The 21,979-nt window shown below is 51.1% G+C and overlaps 2 protein-coding genes across 2 annotated transcripts; one reads left to right on the top strand and one right to left on the bottom strand.

Annotated features, from left to right (window-relative positions):
• Positions 1–4,200: 4,200 nt before the first annotated feature.
• MPV17 (mitochondrial inner membrane protein MPV17) lies at positions 4,201–15,820 on the bottom strand. The gene is made up of 5 exons (XM_075847440.1): positions 15,637–15,820; positions 15,253–15,348; positions 13,655–13,687; positions 13,501–13,553; positions 4,201–9,547 (listed from the first exon to the last, which is right to left on the bottom strand). Exons 1-5 carry the CDS (start codon positions 15,802–15,804, stop codon positions 9,478–9,480), a joined length of 420 nt encoding a protein of 139 aa, XP_075703555.1. The 5' UTR covers positions 15,805–15,820; the 3' UTR covers positions 4,201–9,477.
• Positions 15,821–17,972: 2,152 nt separating this feature from the next.
• LOC142683574 (uncharacterized) lies at positions 17,973–21,942 on the top strand (the record flags this gene model as incomplete). The annotated part of the gene is made up of 5 exons (XM_075847418.1): positions 17,973–18,030; positions 20,197–20,265; positions 20,600–20,725; positions 20,862–21,015; positions 21,597–21,942. Coding segments are annotated over 5 exons (753 nt in total), but the record flags the coding sequence as incomplete, so codon positions are not given.
• Between the last annotated feature and the right edge of the window lie 37 nt (positions 21,943–21,979).

Raw genomic sequence — 21,979 nt, 5'->3', positions numbered from 1 at the left:
GGAGATGTCGCTGCGCATTAGTGAGCGCGCTCGGCGGGTGACGGTCCTCCCGGTATTGATGCTGACATCTTGCCGGCTCATTCACCGTTTCAGGGAAGTCAAGGTCATTGCTGCTGCCGAGTGACAGGAAGATGGACAGGAGCCACGGGAGCAGCATCTGATAACAGTGACATCACCGCCCAGTACATAAATACATCTCTAACAATGCAGCGCAGCAGAACACGCACGGAACCTACAAGAAGAGTGAATGCAGCTCTAGGTGTAACAACAGAACTGTGACTGCTGCTCTGGATGTGACTGGAGTAAACAGAATGTCAATCGGCGCTCGTTTTCTCCATTTACACGGCGCAATGTTCGGAACGAGCGGGGATACAGCTCATACCATCGCTCGGCCACATACATTTGCGTCTCATCGGCAGCACATCCCATTTTTCACAAACTAGCGTTTCCCCGTTTATCGTCTGATCGCTGCCGCGAGCGCTCGTTCCCGATGTAACAGACCAGAACTTCATCCCCGGAACTACAGGAAGATCTCACCCCCAGCGAGGTCACAGAGCAGGAGGGAGGCTGCACACACTACATCTACACGGGGCTGCCAGCAGTGTAAAGCATGGTGGAAAAGATGAGCAGAAGACGTGACAATCACAGGCAGCATTTCACCAGAAGAACCTAATAGCCGCAGTGTAAAGCATGGTGGTTGAGATGGTTTGGTCACCATCAAAGACCCCACTATGATTCCCCCCACCAGTCCCAGCCTGTGCCAGGACAGGACGATGGCCTTGCAAGGTGGGGCGGTCTTGGCGCCATTTTCACTCGCCGCACCGCGGCAATCTCCTCCAGTGGACTGGCTGCACCTCAGTCAGGGGACGCCAGCCATTTTGAGGGGGTCACGCACCCCATCAGCGGTCTCGGGGGACCACCAATCTGCCTCATCTCCGGGCCCCACCCCCTCTATGGAACGGAACTTGTTGGATTATGGGAAATGGTGCGGGTGTTGCCCACCACATCTGACCTGGATGTACGGCCCTCCCGGCTGGAAGAGAAGCATGATAGGGCCATTGGGGCTGTTTCAGAAGAGGTGCGCTCATTGGCCGCATGGGTGGAGACATTGGAACGCCAGAACTCTGCCCACTCCATGGACATCTCGGTCCTTTCTCAGACTGTGGAAACTCAATCTACCCAAATGCGGGATTTTTCATTACACCCAGATTATGTGGAAAACGGGGGGAGGCGGAACAATTTGAAATTGAGAGGCATTTCGGAATCTGTGCCTCCGGAGGGGTTATATGACGCGGTCACACATATCTTTAACAAGCTCATGGATAGACCACGCGATATGGCCATTGAGATGGACAGGGTGCATAGATTGGCGGGCCCCCGGACCAGGGACGGTATCCGCCCGCGGGATGTCATAGGCAGAGTGCACTTTTATATACCGAAGGAGGACATTGCACGCAGAGCTTGGGAGAAGGAGGCCATTCCCTAGAGTTTACCGTCTTGCCGGATGTCTCCAGACTGACTCTCTACATGCGTAGGACTGTCCGCCCTTTGCTGGAGGCTAAAGAGACGGGCGCTACCTACAGGTGGGGCCATCCCTTCCACATCATACTCCGCCGCCAGGGGCACTCGTTTGCTGTTCGCTCCCTGGATGACCTGGAAGAGGCCTTCTGCTTCCTGGAGATCTTCCCGGTGCGACTACCGGACCGGACAGAGCCCCCCGCATCGCTCTTTCCTAGAGTCGGTCCCTATCTGGATCCTGTGCGCTCGATTCCGCCTCGGTCCAGAGACGGGGCTGTCGAGATGCGGACCCCTGGGCGGCGTTCTCCATGCAGGGACTGACCTACCAGAATCTGACTGTATACTGTACAGTCTCTTCTCACCCTAGGGGCCTCGGCCTTGATTTGCATGTTATCTGCGCTTAAATTTTTCTTTGCTGCGTTCTTCATGAGAGGCAGAGGCCGGACATGGTGGTGACCTTGAACGGGACATTCTGTAGAGTATGACGAGCTGGGGGTTTACGTATCGGGGGATCTGCATTTGGGGCTGGGTGGTCCCCACAGCCCACAATAGTTAGCCGGTTGACTCCGGAGTTCCATTGAGCTCATTTTGATATTCCTAGTCTGATTTGTACTTCCTCGAGGGATCGCTTCTTTTGCGCCGCTGTCATTAGGGTTCCGCGCTGTTGTGTCCTGGTCAGAGGGTATTTTTCCTTCTGGGGACGACATAACACCCGACGAGTTGTTGAGGGGTTCTGTACTCCGCTGCATTGTTCCATTTCCCGGATACTTTTGTCCCGTCTAAGGGGGTCTTTTTCTTTCTCTCCCTTCTTTCCTTCCCCTCCCTGTCTCCTTTCTCTCCCAATATGTCTAACATAACCATTGTCTCCCTGAATGCACAGGGTCTGAACATCCCGGAACGAGGTCCTCCATTCTCCGTCTCCTCTGGAAGAAGACAGCACAAGAGGCATTTCTTCAGGAAACCCATTTCCGGGCTGATTGCAGACCGAAGTGAACGGACTCCCATTATACGGAGGGGTATCATAGTGTGTCACCTGATTCCAAGACCAAAGGGGTCTCCATCCTGATCTCGCATTCTCTCCCCTGGGAGCATGGGGGGACTCGCACGGATGGAGCGGGAAGGTATCTCTTCGTGAACGGTAGGTTGGCTACACACTGTTCACACTGGCTTCTTATTATCTCCCTAACACTGGTCAGGTTGCCTTCCTGGAGAGGGTTTTGGTGGAGTTGGATGGCTTCCTGGAAGGCACTCTAATACTGGGAGGGGGATTTGATTGTCACTTTGGGCCCCACATTAGACTCCTCGCGTGGGCACTCGTCTTTACCCTGGTCAGCTCACCGTCGTATACGTCAGTTGTTACACGAGCACCAATTGGTCGATGCGTGGCAGCTCCTGCATCCATCGACAAAAGACTATACTTTATTCTCGGCCCCTCATAACACATACTCCAGACTAGACTATTTCTTCCTACGTCACTCCCACCTCTCCGACCTCTCCTCAGCCTCCATTGATGATATTACCTTCTCGGATCATCACTCTTTCCCTCTCACTCCCAGCGGTCCACCCTCGCTCCCGGCAGTGGCGCTTGAATGAATCACTCCTGCAGGACACGACGGTGGTATCGGACATTCGCAGGGATCTCCGGGAGTATTTTGCCACAAATGTTTCCCTGGAGGTTGACCCGCTTTGTATTTGGGAGGCGCATAAGTGTGTGATCCTCGGTTCTTCCATCCGTATAGGTTCTAAACTTAGAAAGGAGCGGACTGCACACTTGGTGGATCTCTTGTCTCGCATACATCTCTTGGAACAGTCCCATAAGGTCTCCCTGGATCGGGTCATGGGGGCGGAGCTGGGGCAGCTGAGAGTCCAGGTTCGTTCCCTCTGCCTTTCCAAGTCTAGGGCCTCCCTAGTTAAATGCAGACGGCATTTCTAAGAATTTAGTAACAAACCTAGTAAGACCCTGGCGCGGGCACTTCGGAAAACCAGATCACGTACCTATGTTCCCCATATTCAGGCTTCCAGCAATATGCGTTTGCATCTTCCCCATTACATTTCGGAGGCCTTCCGGGCCTATTACCACTCCCTTTATAATCTTCCTCGGGCACCTCCATCTGCGGATGGGGGGAGCTGACTGGAGCAGATAGAGGCAAACCTTCGGTCCTCAGGGATGAAATGTATCCCCAGGAGGCTATCGCTGTTCTGGAGGAGCCTATTTCCCCGGAGGGGTGGTCTTGGGCTTTGAAGGACTCGCCGGCAGGGAAGACGCCGGGCCCTGATGGCCTGCCCATACAATACTATAAGGCCTGCTTGGACCTGCTCTCTCCCTATTTCCTGCATGCCTTCAACTCACTTACCGAGGAGTGCTCCCTGCCTCAGGACACGCTGCGGGCCTACATTACGGTGATACCCAAGGAGGGGAAGGATCCATCTATATGTCAAAAACTATCGACCAATCTCTTTGCTAAATGTGGATCTGTATACATATATCCCTCAGTACATGTAGAGGTGCCCTTTAAGAGGTAGATGAGTGTATATATACAGTGAAGGAAATAAGTATTTGATCCCTTGCTGATTTTGTAAGTTTGCCCACTGTCAAAGACATGAACAGTCTAGAATTTTTAGGCTAGGTTAATTTTACCAGTGAGAGATAGATTATATATAAAAAAAAAACAGAAAATCACATAGTCAAAATTATATATATTTATTTGCATTGTGCACAGAGAAATAAGTATGTGACCCCCGACCAACCATTAAGAGTTCAGCCTCCTCCAGACCAGTTACTGCTCCAAATCAACTTGGTGCTTGCATTATAGACAGCTCTTACATGGTCACCTGTATAAAAGACTCCTGTCCACAGACTCAATGATCAGTCTGACTCTAACCTCTACAACATGGGCAAGACCAAAGAGCTTTCTAAGGATGTCAGGGACAAGATCATAGACCTGCACAAGGCTGGAATGGGCTACAAAACCATAAGTAAAACGCTGGGTGAGAAGGAGACAACTGTTGGTGCAATAGTAAGAAAATGGAAGACATACAAAATTACTGTCAATCCACATCGATCTGGGGCTCCATGCAAAATCTCACCTCGTGGGGTATCCTTGATCCTGAGGAAGGTGAGAGCTCAGCCGAAAACTACACGGGGGGAACTTGTTAATGATCTCAAGGCAGCTGGGACCACAGTCACCAAGAAAACCATTGGTAACACATTACGCCGTAATGGATTAAAATCCTGCAGTGCCCGCAAGGTCCTCCTGATCAAGAAGGCACATGTACAGGCCCGTCTGAAGTTTGCAAATGAACATCTGGATGATTCTGAGAGTGATTGGGAGAAGGTGCTGTCGTCAGATGAGACTAAAATTGAGCTCTTTGGCATTAACTCAACTCGCCGTGTTTGGAGGAAGAGAAATGCTGCCTATGACCCAAAGAACATCGTCCCCACTGTCAAGCATGGAGGTGGAAACATTATGTTTTGGGGGTGTTTCTCTGCTAAGGGCACAGGACTACTTCACCGCATCAATGGGAGAATGGATGGAGCCATGTACCGTCAAATCCTGAGTGACAACCTCCTTCCCTCCACCAGGACATTAAAAATGGCTCGTGGCTGCGTCTTCCAGCACGACAATGACCCGAAACATACAGCCAAGGCAACAAAGGAGAGGCTCAAAAAGAAGCACATTAAGGTCATGGAGTGGCCTAGCCAGTCTCCAGACCTTAATCCCATTGAAAACTTATGGAGGGAGCTGAAGATCCGAGTTGCCAAGCGACAGCCTTAAAATCTTAATGATTTACAGATGATCTGCAAAGAGGAGTGGGCCAAAATTCCATCTAACATGTGTGCAAACCTCATCATCAACTACAAAAAACGTCTGACTGCTGTGCTTGCCAACAAGGGATTTGCCACCAAGTATTAAGTCTTGTTTGCCAAAGGGATCAAATACTTATTTCCTTCACTGTATATACCTCAGTACATGTAGCGGTGCCCTTAAAGAGGTGGATGAGTGTATACATATATCCCTCAGTACATGTAGCGGTACCCTTTAAGAGGTGGATGAGTGTATACATATATACCTCAGTACATGTAGCAGTGCCCTTTAAGAGGTGGATGAGTGTATACATATATCCCTCAGTACATGTAGCGGTGCCCTTTAAGAGGTGGATGAGTGTATACATATATCCCTCCGTACATGTAGCGAAGGTGGATGAGTGTATACATATATCCCTCAGTACATGTAGCGGAGCCCTTTAAGAGGTGGATGAGTGTATACATATATCCCTCCGTACATGTAGCGGTGCCCTTTAAGAGGTGGATGAGTGTATACATATATCCCTTCATACATGTAGCGGAGCCCTTTAAGAGGTGGATGAGTGTATACATAGATCTCCCAGTACATGTAGAGGCGCCCTTTAAAGAGGTGGATGAGTGTATACATATATCCCTCAGTACATGTAGCGGTGCCCTTTAAGAGGTGGATGAGTGTATACATATGTCCCTCAGTACATGTAGAGGTGACCTTTAAGAGGTGGATAAGTTTATACATATATCCCTCAGTACATGTAGCGGAGCCCTTTAAGAGGTGGATGAGTGTATACATATATCCCTCCGTACATGTAGCGGTGCCCTTTAAGAGGTGGATGAGTGAATACATATATCCCTCAGTACATGTAGCAGTGCCCTTTAAGAGGTGGATGAGTGTATACATATATCCCTCAGTACATGTAGCGGTGCCCTTTAAGAGGTGGATGAGTGTATACATATATCCCTCAGTACATGTAGCGAAGGTGGATGAGTGTATACATATATCTCTCAGTACATGTAGAGGTGCCCTTTAAGAGGTGGATGAGTGTATACATATATCCCTCCGTACATGTAGCGGTGCCCTTTAAGAGGTGGATGAGTGTATACATATATCCCTTCATACATGTAGCGGAGCCCTTTAAGAGGTGGATGAGTGTATACATAGATCTCCCAGTACATGTAGAGGCGCCCTTTAAGAGGTGGATGAGTGTATACATATATCCCTCAGTACATGTAGAGGTGACCTTTAAGAGGTGGATAAGTTTATACATATATCCCTCAGTACATGTAGCGGAGCCCTTTAAGAGGTGGATGAGTGTATACATATATCCCTCTGTACATGTAGCGGTGCCCTTTAAGAGGTGGATGAGTGAATACATATATCCCTCAGTACATGTAGCGGAGCCCTTTGAGAGGTGGATGAGTGTATACATATATCCCTCAGTACATGTAGCGGAGCCCTTTGAGAGGTGGATGAGTGTATACATATATCCCTCAGTACATGTACTATGTAGCGGTGCCCTTTAAGAGGTGGATGAGTGTATACATATATCCCTCAGTACATGTACTATGTAGCGGTGCCCTTTAAGAGGTGGATGAGTGTATACATATATCCCTCAGTACATGTAGCGGTGCCCTTTAATAGGCGGATGAGTGTATACATATAGCCCTCAGTACATGTACGGCTCATTAGCTCACGTGTCCTGCCCGGCGTTCATCTCAGTGCTTGGCATGGTGTGGCCCAGCTGGCAGCATTTCTGTTGTGTTTCCGGGAGAGAAGAGGGAACAGAACGGTTTATATTATCAGTGGGTGCGGAGACTTAATGATGGCAGAGCCGCCGCAGACTCGTTCCCCGCCGCTCTCCGTAAATGGCTTTAATTCATAATTACAGACTGATTTGTGGAACACCTGAGCATCATTACACGTGGTGCCAGTGCCAGCCAAGCTCCGAGCCCACGTACAAGGCATGTTCTCCAACAGATTGTCCTCTCCATCCCCATGTTGCCCCGTGCTGCCAGTCCCTCCACCTGACCACCACCCGACCTCCCTCCAGTCTCCACTTGGCTTCCACCATACGACCTCTCTGTTTGGCTTCCATGATCCAAACACCTTCATATCTTCTCCACTTCACCCTCATCACAAAACTCCTTCCAGCCTTCTCCAGATGGGCTCTACGTCTTCAACTAACCTCTGCCTCAACCTCTACCACCAAGCCTTCTTCTCATCCTTTCCATCTGACCTCCATCATCAAGCTCCAACTGACCCTGACCTGACCCAAAACCAAGCCTGAAGAGTGTGCGACGTGTGCCCAGTCCTTATGGCCTGGGTGTCCACAGCTTCTCTCCATTAATTGAGCAGCGTTGGCGCTGCTCTTTGGACACTCTATGGTACACCATAAGGGAATGATGTCAAATAGAGGATTCTGCATAGTGCACTGCCCAGACCCCCATAACCAACTTCCTTCACATGACGCAGGGCACCACCCAACCTAAGATTGACACTGCCCAGACTTCTATAACCAACTTCCTCCACATGACACCGGGCACCACCCAACCCAAGATTGACACTGCCCCGACTTCCATAACCAACTTCCTTCACATGACACCGGGCACCACCCAACCTAAGATTGTCACTGCCCAGACCTCCCTAACCAACTTCCTTCACATGACAAAGAGCACCACCCAACCAAAGGTTGACATTGCCCAGACCTCCATAACCAACTTCCTTCACATGACACCGGGCACCACCCAACCTAAGATTGTCACTGCCCAGACCTCCATAACCAACTTCCTTCACATGACACAGGGCACCACCCAACCTAAGATTGACACTGCCCCGACCTCCATAACCAATTTCCTTCACATGACACCGGGCACCACCCAACCTAAGATTGTTACTGCCCAGACCCCCATAACCAACTTCCTTCACATGACACAGGGCACCACCCAACCTAAGATTGACACTGCCCCGACCTCCATAACCAACTTCCTTCACATGACACCGGGCACCACCCAACCTAAGATTGACACTGCCCAGACCTCCATAACCGATTTCCTTTACATAATTTCCATGAGATCTTGAGTCCCCAAACTCATCAGACTTTCCATTTGACTCATTATTCGTAAATGTCTTCTAAGTCTCTACTCTCGACCTCTAATCTCTCCTGATCGCTGTTGACCTCTCCAGATGGTATCTACTCCCAAACTTCTTCACAATCTAGCTACATGATCTAAACTCCAAACCCTAAGTGTTCTACATGACCTTCAAACCAGAAAACACGTTGTCAAATTCTCCACTTGATTTTTCTATTGACCTCCGTCACACCCTCTCCACTTGAGCCCCACCACCGACTTCCTTCGCACTCTCTCCACCTAACAATTAGACAACTACCGCCATCCGCTTCATCCGATCTCTTCTCCCAAGCTTCATCTGAGTGACCTGTACCACCAGCCCTTTAACATTCGGTCACTGCCACCTACAGGCTCTGCTCCATTTGTCATCCTATAGATTTCTTCCCGCCCGCACCTGACCTCAGGCCCCAAATTCCACCAATCCCTTTTCAACTTGGTACTGCACCAATAAAGATATATTTAGAGTAGGACAATATTACAGACAAAGTTGGGAGCCTGAATTTTCAGGTATTAACTGGGCAGAGTGGATCATGTGCCTCATCTGAACCCTCGGCGAGAAGCTGCCCTCCCGAGCCTGTAGCCCCCATGTCCTCTGACCATAACCAAGACCTTCCCACACACCTGACACTGGATTGCCTCCATATCACTGGCTGGGGCCGCTTTCTGGATCACTTTATTGAAGGCACATCCCTGAGACAGATCCCAGAACACAGGATCGGGAGGTTGGATTCATCATATATTCTGTGTCAATTAAAGATCAATCCATAAGGTGTAAGAAATGTGTCCTGAAGGCCTGGACCTTGTGAAATGAGTAGGGACGGAAGCGGAGAATCCCAACAGGAACACTGGTCCCAGGGGACAATATCCTTCATAATGTCAGGTTCTCAGAGGATGATCCCACACTCCAGGTTCTTCATACCATTTCTGGACGGTTGGAGGTCTTGATGGGAAGTCTAGCAGATCCAGGCACATTCTGGAGAGGCAGCAGATCCTTTATCGTCCCTGGGCCTGCAGGTAGACATCTAGGGTCAGGCCTGGTTCGCCTTCCAGGAGAGGTAAGAGTTCCAGATGATGGCCACAACCTGCACCACCGCCAGCCTGGACATAAAGACAGAAGGACATGTGGACTGTGGTCAATATATAGTAGACACCTCAGGGGGCTACAATAAGCTCTTACATCTGTGGCTGGCAGTGGATGCTGGGAGTTATACTTCTATAAATACTGCAGGTTACCTAACAGGCAGATAGTCCTGATGGCGATAGTGTGACTGGGCTGATGATAATGGCACGAGGTGCATCTATTTCAGGGGGCAATAACGGAGGGGGAGGGGCAATGCTGAAATATTATATAATGATAATGGTGCGGGGTGGTGCCGGGATATAGACGTCGTCATGTACAGTTGCTTCTTATTGTATTGTAATGTTTTTTATGCTTACGCCGCATTGTATATATGTATCGGACTCATTTATATAACAGGACGTGTGGTCGGATGGCGGTTCTCCCTTGTAGTAGTGGTTTGATGTTTGGAGGGCCTCCGGTAGTGACGGGGTGGTGGCGGCAGGGAGGTGCGGCCTTGTATGCCATGCCATCGGAGACAGAGTTTTTGCCTTCTCCGTGTGGGAGCCATGTGGGGATGCAGACGCAGAGGCCGGGGGAGACCGCGCTCAGTTGTGCTAGTGGGTGGGGTTAGAGAAGGGATATAAGTGATTTGGCGCAAAAAAGTTGTTGGGCGTGCGCCTGTGGGAGGGGTCCCTGCGGTTGTACTGGGTGGTGGCGCAGTCAGTGAGGACAGAAAGGTTCCCGTGAGTCGCTCTGAGCCTCAAGTTCTCGTCCTGCGGAGGATCGAGCCGGCTGCGCTGGTGGCCACTGGGACGAGGCCTTCTGAAAGATCTAGTGAGACTACTACGAGAGCCCAGAGGCGGGAGGGTCAGGAGAAGGGAAAGCCACGTTCCGTCTGTATGAACCGCGCTGACGCACTTTGTTTTTGCTGCCAAGCCAGAGGTATGTTTTCAAGTAAAAAGGACTGAGACTTTCGTGTAACAAGTGAGCACCCTCCTGAGGGAGAGACTGCAGTAAAGTTGTCCGAGCGTCACGTGTTCCTTATGGGAATCGTCGTATCCACCGTCACCATATCCCCCACGTCACCATATCCCCCCGTCACATGTGCCTCCAATTTAGGGTGTTACAATAAACATACCTCCCAACGTTCAAGTATCAAAAAGTGGGACAAAGGCAAATATTTATCCTTTTAAGCCACGCCTCTAACCCTGCCCAATCCCCACCCATACACACCCGGTTCAGCCCACACAGTATCATGCTCCCATAGAACCCCCACATAGTATAATACAACTATCATAACTCCCAACCATAATGGATTTAGTGGGACAGTCCCAGATTTAGGGCAGTGTCCCGCTGCCTTGGGCGGCCAGTGAAATGTCCTGGTGTCAACTGTATCTGTGTCCTCAGGACGCAGATACAGTTGAACCCAATGCTGAGGCAGGGAACCGTCAGCTCCCTGTCTCAGCATTAGTACAGAGGAGAGGTGCAGAGGGAGTACCTCTACTAGTCAAGTACTCCCCGGGCACAGCGCTACTTTAATCACTGATCCCGGAAAATCCCTTGACGTCAATATCCATATATGGACAGTGATGTCAGGGGCTCCTCCTGGAGCGAAATCCCTGGCCATAGTGTGGCCGATGCTCTGGTCGGGGATTCCGCTCCTAGAGGGAGCTCCAATGGCACTATCTATAGATGGGTGGGTAACGCTATCTTAAAGGGGGGTGTGGCACTATCTACAGAGGACACTGTGGAGCTATCTACATGGGCACTATGTGTGGCACTATTTATGTGGGCACCGGCACTAGGGGCAGCTAAGGGGGTATTATACTGTGTGAAGCCAGCTAAGGGGGTATTATACTGTGTGAAGGCAGCTATGTGGGACATTATACTGTATGGGGGCAGCTATGGGGCATTATACTGTGTGGGGGCATCTATGGGGCATTATGCTGTATGGGGGCATAAATGGGTCATTATAATGTATGGGGCAGCTATGGGGCATTATACTGTATGGGGCAGCTATGGGGGCATTATACTGTATGGGGGCAGCTATGGGGCATTATACTGTATGGGGCAGCTATGGGGCATTATGCTGTATGGGGGGCAACTATGGGGCATTATGCTGTATGGGGGAATATATGGGGCATTATACTGTGTGGAGGCATTATACTGTATGGGGGCAGCTATGGGGCATTATACCGTACGGGGGCATCTATGGGGCATTATTCCATATGGGGGCATAAATGGGGCATTATAATGTATGGGGCATTATGCTGTATGGGGGCAGCTATGGGGCATTATGCTGTATGGGGGAAGCTATGGGGCATTATGCTGTATGGGGCAGCTATGGGGCATTATGCTGTATGGGGCAGCTATGGGGCATTATGCTGTATGGGGGGCAGCTATGGGGCATTATGCTGTATGGGGGAATATATGGGGCATTATACTGTGTGGAGGCATTATACTGTATGGGGGCAGCTATGGGGCATTATACCGTATGGGGGCATCTATGGGGCATTATGCCATATGGGGGCAGCTATGGGGCATTATACTGTATGGGGGCAGCTATGGGGCATTATGCTGTATGGGGGCAGCTATGGGGCATTATGCTGTATGGGGGCAGCTATGGGGCATTATACTGTATGGGGGCAGCTATGAGGCATTATACTGTATGGGGGCAGCTATGGGGCATTATACTGTATGGGGGCAGCTATGGGGCATTATGCTGTATGGGGGCAGCTATGGGGCATTATGCTGTATGGGGGCAGCTATGGGGCATTATGCTGTATGGGGGCAGCTATGGGGCATTATGCTGTATGGGGCAGCTATGGGGCATTATGCTGTATGGGGGCAGCTATGGGGCATTATACTGTATGGGGGCAGCTATGAGGCATTATACTGTATGGGGGCAGCTATGGGGCATTATACTGTATGGGGGCAGCTATGGGGCATTATACTGTATGGGGGGCAGCTATGGGGCATTATACTCTATGGGGGCAGCTATGGGGCATTATACTGTATGGGGGCAGCTATGGGGCATTATACTGTATGGGGGCAGCTATGGGGCATTATACTGTATGGGGGCAGCTATGGGGCATTATACTGTATGGGGCAGCTATGGGGCATTATACTCTATGGGGGCAGCTATGGGGCATTATACTGCATGCGGGCAGCTATGGGGCATTATACTCTATGGGGGCAGCTATGGGGCATTATACTGTATGGGGCAGCTATGGGGCATTATACTGTATGGGGGCAGTTATGGGGCATTATACTCTATGGGAGCAGCTATGGGGCATTATACTGTATGGGGCAGCTATGGGGCATTATACTGAATGGGGGCCGCTATGGGGCATTATACAGTATGGGCCATCATGGATTATACCCTACATAATCACGACCGCTTCTCCGTGAAGAGAGACGCACATTATACTACTGGACTGTATCCAGGCAGAAACATCTCCTGAAATACTATGTGCTGCTGGATTCCGTTCCTACCATGCAGCCCAGGCTGCTGAGATCTATGTGCACAGCAGAGACATCTCCTGAAATACTCGGTGCTGCTGGATTCTGTTCCTACCATGCAGCCCAGGCTACTGAGGTCTATGTGCACAGCAGAGACATCTCCTGAAATACTCTGTGCTGCTGGATTCTGTTTCTACCATGTAGCCCAGGCTGCTGAGATCTATGTGCACAGCAGAGACATCTCCTGAAATACTTGGTGCTGCTGGATTCTGTTCCTACCATGCAGCCCAGGCTACTGAGGTCTGTGTGCATAGCACAGTCATCTCCTAAAATACTCTGTGGTGCTGGACTCCACCCCTTCCATGGAGCCCAGGCTGCTGCGGTCTATGTGCATAGCACAGTTATCTCCTGAAATACTCTGTTAGTAGACAGCTCATGGCGTGCCCCCTCTGTAGGATGTTATCAGGTACTGCGTCACACTCCAGGTATCTGCCCGTGTTACTCCCAGCGGAGAGATCTGCGCACTCACCGGTGATGCAACGGGATGAAGTAAAAATTTGCCATCTGGACCGCCGGCCAAATCTGCAGAGAAAGATGGAATCAGAACCAAAGTAAAAGGGAACAGAAGGGCCGCTGCAGGGATCGGGGGCCCCGCACCTCACTGCTATCAGATATAAACTTACGTAATAATTGGTGATTAAAGCGTCTTTATAATCCTGCAACAAAAGGAACAAGTCAGTAAATCACCGGACCAGCAGAACTTACACTCTATACATCCACATATTACAGGAGAGGGGGGGATCCAACTGCATCTGGAGGAGCGACACGGGGCGCCCCTACATCCGGAAAAGAGACACGGGGCGCCCCCTACATCGGGAGGAGAGACACGGGGCGCCCCCTACATCGGGAGGAGGGGCACGGGGCGCCCCCTACATCGGGAGGAGGGACACGGGGCGCCCCCTACATCGGGAGGAGGGACACGGGGCGCCCCCTACATCGTGAGGAGGGACACGGGGCGCCCCCTACATCGGGAGGAGAGGCACGGGGCGCCCCCTACATCGGGTGGAGAGGCACGGGGCGCCCCCTACATCGGGTGGAGAGGCACGGGGCGCCCCCTACATCGGGTGGAGAGGCACGGGGCGCCCCCTACATCGGGTGGAGAGGCACGGGGCGCCCCCTACATCGGGTGGAGAGGCACGGGGCGCCCCCTACATCGGGTGGAGAGACACGGGGCGCCACCTACATCGGGAGGAGAGGCACGGGGCGCCCCCTACATCGGGAGGAGAGGCACGGGGCGCCCCCTACATCGGGAGGAGAGACACGGGGCGCCCCCTACATCGGGAGGAGAGACACGGGGCGCCCTCTACATCGGGAGGAGAGACACGGGGCGCCCTCTACATCGGGAGGAGAGACACGGGGCGCCCTCTACATCGGGAGGAGAGACACGGGGCGCCCTCTACATCGGGAGGAGAGACACGGGGCGCCCTCTACATCGGGAGGAGAGACACGGGGCGCCCTCTACATCGGGAGGAGAGACACGGGGCGCCCTCTACATCGGGAGGAGAGACACGGGGCGCCCTCTACATCGGGAGGAGAGACACGGGGCGCCCTCTACATCGGGAGGAGAGACACGGGGCGCCCTCTACATCGGGAGGAGGGACACGGGGCGCCCCCTACATCGGGAGGAGGGACACGGGGCGCCCCCTACATCGGGAGGAGGGACACGGGGCGCCCCCTACATCGGGAGGAGAGGCACGGGGCGCCCTCTACATCGGGAGGAGAGACACGGGGCGCCCTCTACATCGGGAGGAGAGACCGAATGGACAGATCTTTCACACAGGTCAGAGATTCGGAGCCCCCGTTGCCCCTGGGTCTCTGATAATAAATAGAGCAGCATCAGGTCATCCCGGGGGAGATGTAAATACAACATCATATTTAGGAGTTTAAGCCGCACGCTGAGGACTTCTCTGAGCCCCCATCATGGTGCTCTCGTGGTGAGTTTTATAAATAGGTGTCTGGAGAATGTGTCATTAATATCAGGGACGTGTTCAGCATCTGCAGGTAAATTACTCTCATTCTCGCTTCCCACCGATACCATGTCTGGATGTTTGCAGAATTAATATCTTTCCCTAACCCCGACCTCTTGTTATCGTCATCATGACGTTCTCATCAGACTTTCTTTACACAAATTATACCTTCCAGATGAGACCTGGAGTGTGGTCAAACACATGAAGACCCCCCCAGGGAACAGCCTGCAATCCTTTATCTGCCATAGGTTTACCCGCTTCAGTTTCTCCAAGATTTCCTGTTTAGAGAGTCCATTCAAAGAGCCAACAATAGTCAAGAAGCAGCCGAGAAAGCAAGGAGCAAAAGCGCCCTGTAAGAGAAAATGTACAGCGCTGAGCACAGCACAGAGTATCACAAAATCTCCACATCCCATAACCCAGAATAACAGCACTCAACATCCCATAACCTGACCTCCAACCCCAAGTCCAGCACTGTGCACTATGTCAGTCCCTCCCATGACCTGGAGTACAACACCAAGTATTATGTGACTCCTCCATCAGATGTTGAGGGTACAGATCGTCACAGGTCATGTTGCACATCTAGCTCTGGGTGACATACGGGGTGGAGTGGAGGGTCATTTCAGTAAGGACATTGTTACCTGGTCCAACAGCATCTTCTTTATGGCTACAGATTTACTGCTGCCGGGAATAAGGCCGTCCAGTACTTTGTACCATCCTCCAACAACCGGACCCTGTAAGGGAAGATAATGGACTGGAATGTAGAAAGCTTGACACTTCCATACATTGTTCCCGTGCCCACACTTCATCAACCACCCATATGTTCACCTCCAGCCAGAATTCCTTTCCAGGCTCTACACCACACATCTCCACCAGCACTGACATATCCTCCTCCATCTCTACACCACACATCTCCACCAGCACTGACATATCCTCCTCCATCTCTACACCACACATCTCCACCAGCTCTGACATATCCTCCTTCATCTCTACACCACACATCTCCACCAGTACTGTCATACCCTCCTCCATCTCTACACCACACATCTCCACCAGTACTGTCATATCCTCCTCCATCTCTACATCACACATCTCCACCAGTACTGACATAACCTCCTCCATCTCTACACCACACATCTCCACCAGCACTGACATATCCTCCTCCATCTATACACCACACATCTCCACCAATACTGACATATCCTCCTCCATCTCTACACCACACATCTCCACCAGCACTGACATATCCTCCACCAGCTCTACACCACACATCTCCACCAGTAATGTCAAATCCTCCTCCATCTCTACACCACACATCTCCACCAGCACTGACATATCCTCCTCCATCTCTACACCACACATCTCCACCAGCACTGACATATCCTCCTCCATCTCTACACCACACATCTCCACCAGTACTGACATATCCTCCTCCATCTCTACACCACACATCTCCACCAGTACTGACATATCCTCCACCATCTCTACACCACACATCTCCACCAGTACTGACATATCCTCCTCCATCTCTACACCACACATCTCCACCAGTACTGACATATCCTCCTCCATCTCTACACCACACATCTCCACCAGCACGGACATATCCTCCTCCATCTCTACACCACACATCTCCACCAGCACTGACATATCCTCCACCAGCTCTACACCACACATCTCCACCAGTACTGACATATCCTCCTCCATCTCCACACCACACATCTCCACCAGTACTGACATATCCTCCTCCATCTCTACACCACACATCTCCACCAGCACTGACATATCCTCCTCCATCTCTACACCACACATCACCACCAGCACTGACATATCCTCCTCCATCTCTACACCACACATCTCCACCAGCACTGACATATCCTCCTCCATCTCTACACCACACATCTCCACCAGCACTGTCATATCCTCCTCCATCTCTACACCACACATCTCCACCAGCACTGACATATCCTCCTCCATCTCTACACCACACATCTCCACCAGCACTGACATATCCTCCTCCATCTCTACACCACACATCTCCACCAGCACTGACATATCCTCCTCCATCTCTACACCACACATCTCCACCAGCACTGTCATATCCTCCTCCATCTCTACACCACACATCTCCACCAGCACTGACATATCCTCCTCCATCTCTACATCACACATCTCCACCAGTACTGACATATCCTCCTCCATCTCTACACCACACATCTCCACCAGCACTGACATATCCTCCTCCATCTCTACACCACACATCTCCACCAGCACTGACATATCCTCCACCATCTCTACACCACACATCTCCACCAGCACTGACATAACCTCCTCCATCTCTACACCACACATCTCCACCAGCACTGACATAACCTCCTCCATCTCTACACCACACATCTCCACCAGCACTGACATATCCTCCTCCATCTCTACACCACACACCTCCACCAGCACTGACATATCCTCCACCATCTCTACACCACATATCTCCACCAGCACTGACATATCCTCCTCCATCTCTACACCACACATCTCCACCAGCACTGACATATCCTCCTCCATCTCTACACCACACATCTCCACCAGCACTGACATATCCTCCTCCATCTCTACACCACACATCTCCACCAGTACTGACATATCCTTCACCATCTCTACACCACACATCTCCACCAGCACTGACATATCCTCCTCCACCTCTACACCACACATCTCCACCAGACCTGACATATCCTCCACTATCTCTACACCACACATCTCCACCAGTACTGTCATATCCTCCTCCATCTCTACACCACACATCTCCACCAGCACTGACATATCCTTCACCATCTCTACACCACACATCTCCACCAGCACTGACATATCCTCCTCCACCTCTACACCACACATCTCCACCAGCACTGACATATCCTCCACCATCTCTACACCACACATCTCCACCAGCACTGACATATCCTCCTCCACCTCTACACCACACATCTCCACCAGCCCTGACATATCCTCCACTATCTCTACACCACACATCTCCACCAGTACTGTCATATCCTCCTCCATCTCTACACCACACATCTCCACCAGCACTGACATATCCTTCACCATCTCTACACCACACATCTCCACCAGCACTGACATATCCTCCTCCACCTCTACACCACACATCTCCACCAGCACTGACATATCCTCCACCATCTCTACACCACACATCTCTACCAGCACTGTCATATCCTCCTCCATCTCTACACCACACATCTCCACCAGCACTGACATATCCTCCTCCACCTCTACACCACACATCTCTACCAGCACTGACATATCCTCCTCCATCTCTACACCACACATCTCCACCAGTACTGTCATATCCTCCTCCATCTCTACACCACACATCCCCACCAGTACTGACATATCCTCCTCCATCTCTACACCACACATCTCCACCAGCACTGTCATATCCTCCTCCATCTCTACACCACACATCTCCACCAGCACTGACATATCCTCCTCCATCTCTACACCACACATCTCCACCAGTACTGTCATATCCTCCTCCATCTCTACATCACACATCACCACCAGCACTGACATATCCTCCTCCATCTCTACATCACACATCTCCACCAGTACTGACATATCCTCCTCCATCTCTACACCACACATCTCCACCAGCACTGACATATCCTCCTCCATCTCTACACCACACATCTCCACCAGTACTGTCATATCCTCCACCAACTCTACATCACACATCACCACCAGCACTGACATATCCTCCTCCATCTCTACACCACACATCTCCACCAGTACTGTCATATCCTCCTCCACCTGTACACCACACATCTCTACCAGCACTGTCATATCCTCCTCCATCTCTACACCACACATCTCCACCAGCACTGACATATCCTCCACCATCTCTACATCACACATCTCCACCAGCACTGACATATCCTCCTCCATCTCTACACCACACATCTCCACCAGTACTGTCATATCCTCCACCAACTCTACATCACACATCACCACCAGAACTGACATATCCTCCTCCATCTCTACACCACACATCTCCACCAGTACTGTCATATCCTCCTCCATCTCTACACCACACATCTCCACCAGCACTGTCATATCCTCCTCCATCTCTACACCACACATCTCCACCAGCACTGACATATCCTCCTCCATCTCTACACCACACATCTCCACCAGTACTGTCATATCCTCCTCCATCTCTACATCACACATCACCACCAGCACTGACATAACCTCCTCCATCTCTACACCACACATCTCCACCAGTACTGACATATCCTTCACCATCTCTACACCACACATCTCCACCAGCACTGACATATCCTCCTCCATCTATACACCACACATCTCCACCAGCACTGACATATCCTCCACCAGCTCTACACCACACATCTCCACCAGCACTGACATATCCTCCTCCATCTCTACACCACACATCTCCACCAGCACTGACATATCCTCCTCCATCTCTACACCACACATCTCCACCAGCACTGACATATCCTCCTCCACCTCTACACCACACATCTCCACCAGCACTGACATATCCTCCTCCATCTCTACACCACACATCTCCACCAGTACTGACATATCCTCCTCCATCTCTACACCACACATCTCCACCAGCACTGTCATATCCTCCTCCATCTCTACACCACACATCTCCACCAGCACTGACATATCCTCCTCCATCTCTACACCACACATCTCCACCAGTACTGTCATATCCTCCTCCATCTCTACACCACACATCTCCACCAGCACTGTCATATCCTCCTCCATCTCTACATCACAAATCTCCACCAGTACTGACATATCCTCCTCCATCTCTACACCACACATCTCCACCAGTACTGTCATATCCTCCTCCATCTCTACATCACACATCTCCACCAGCACTGACATAACCTCCTCCATCTCTACACCACACATCTCCACCAGCACTGACATATCCTCCTCCATCTCTACACCACACATCTCCACCAGCACTGACATATCCTCCTCCATCTCTACAACACACACCTCCACCAGCACTGACATATCCTCCACCATCTCTACACCACATATCTCCACCAGCACTGACATATCCTCCTCCATCTCTACACCACACATTTCCACCAGTACTGACATATCCTCCTCCATCTCTACACCACACATCCCCACCAGCACTGACATATCCTCCTCCATCTCTACACCACACATCTCCACCAATACTGACATATCCTCCTCCATCTCTACACCACACATCTCCACCAGTACTGACATATCCTCCTCCATCTCTACACCACACATCTCCACCAGCACTGACATATCCTCCTCCATCTCTACACCACACATCTCCACCAGTAGACATATCCTCCTCCATCTCTACACCACACATCTCCACCAGCACTGACATATCCTCCACCTCTACACCACACATCTCTACCAGCACTGTCATATCCTCCTCCACCTGTACACCACACATCTCTACCAGCACTGTCATATCCTCCTCCATCTCTACACCACACATCTCCCCCAGCACTGACATATCCTCCTCCATCTCTACACCACACATCTCCACCAGCACTGACATATCCTCCTCCATCTCTACATCACACATCACCACCAGCACTGACATATCCTCCTCCATCTCTACACCACACATCTCCACCAGCACTGACATATCCTCCTCCATCTCTACACCACACATCTCCACCAGTACAGTCATATCCTCCAACATCTATACACCACACATCTCCACCAATACCGACATATCCTCCTCCATCTATACACCACACATCCCCACCAGCACTGTCATATCCTCCTCCATCTCTACACCACACATCTCCACCAGCACTGACATATCCTGCTCCATCTCCACCACTACTGACATATCCTCCTCCATCTATACACCACACATCTCCACCAGCACTGACATATCCTGCTCCATCTCCACCACTACTGACATATCCTCCTCCATCTATACACCACACATCTCCACCAGTACTGTCATATCCTCCTCCATCTCTACACCACACATCTCCACCAGTACTGACATATCCTCCTCCATCTCTACACCACACATCTTCACCAGCACTGTCATATCCTCCTCCATCTCTACACCACACATCTCCACCAGCACTGACATATCCTCCTCCACCTCTACACCACACATCTCTACCAGCACTGTCATATCCTCCTCCATCTCTACACCACAGATCTCCACCAGCACTGACATATCCTCCTCCATCTCTACACCACACACCTCCACCAGCACTGACATATCCTCCTCCATCTCTACACCACACATCCCCACCAGCACTGACATATCCTCCTCCATCTCTACACCACACATCTCCACCAGCACTGACATATCCTCCTCCATCTCTACACCACACATCTCCACCAGCACTGACATATCCTCCACCATCTCTACACCACACATCTCCACCAGCACTGACATATCCTCCTCCATCTCTACACCACACATCTCCACCAGCACTGACATATCCTCCTCCACCTCTACACCACACATCCCCACCAGCACTGACATATCCTCCTCCATCTCTACACCACACATCTCTACCAGCACTGACATATCCTCCTCCATCTCTACACCACACATCTCCACCAGCACGGACATAACCTCCTCCATCTCTACACCACACATCTCCACCAGTACGGTCATATCCTCCTCCATCTCTACACCACACATCTCCACCAGCACTGACATATCCTCCTCCACCTCTACACCACACATCTCCACCAGCACTGACATATCCTCCTCCATCTCTACATCACACATCTCCACCAGCACGGACATATCCTCCTCCATCTCTACACCACACATCTCCACCAGCACTGACATATCCTCCTCCATCTCTACACCACACCTCTCCACCAGCACTGACATATCCTCCTCCATCTCCACCACTACTGACATATCCTCCTCCATCTCTACACCACACATCT

Source organism: Rhinoderma darwinii (assembly GCF_050947455.1).
Source record: "Rhinoderma darwinii isolate aRhiDar2 chromosome 4 unlocalized genomic scaffold, aRhiDar2.hap1 SUPER_4_unloc_1, whole genome shotgun sequence".
In the NCBI taxonomy this organism is placed as follows: Eukaryota; Metazoa; Chordata; class Amphibia; order Anura; family Rhinodermatidae; genus Rhinoderma; species Rhinoderma darwinii.
The sequence above is the reverse complement of the archived record's forward strand: the minus strand, read 5'-3'. Positions and strand labels throughout refer to the sequence as shown.

Coding starts and splice junctions, on each gene's coding strand:
- MPV17 (XM_075847440.1), bottom strand. CDS start 15,804: ATGAAGTGTGGGCACGGGAACAATGTATGGAAGTGTCAAGCTTTCTAC. Junction 13,688..15,252: donor TCTTGGAGAAACTGAAGCGG/GTAAACCTATGG, acceptor CTTTTGTTGCAG/GATTATAAAGACGCTTTAAT. Junction 13,554..13,654: donor CTTTAATCACCAATTATTAC/GTAAGTTTATAT, acceptor CTTTCTCTGCAG/ATTTGGCCGGCGGTCCAGAT.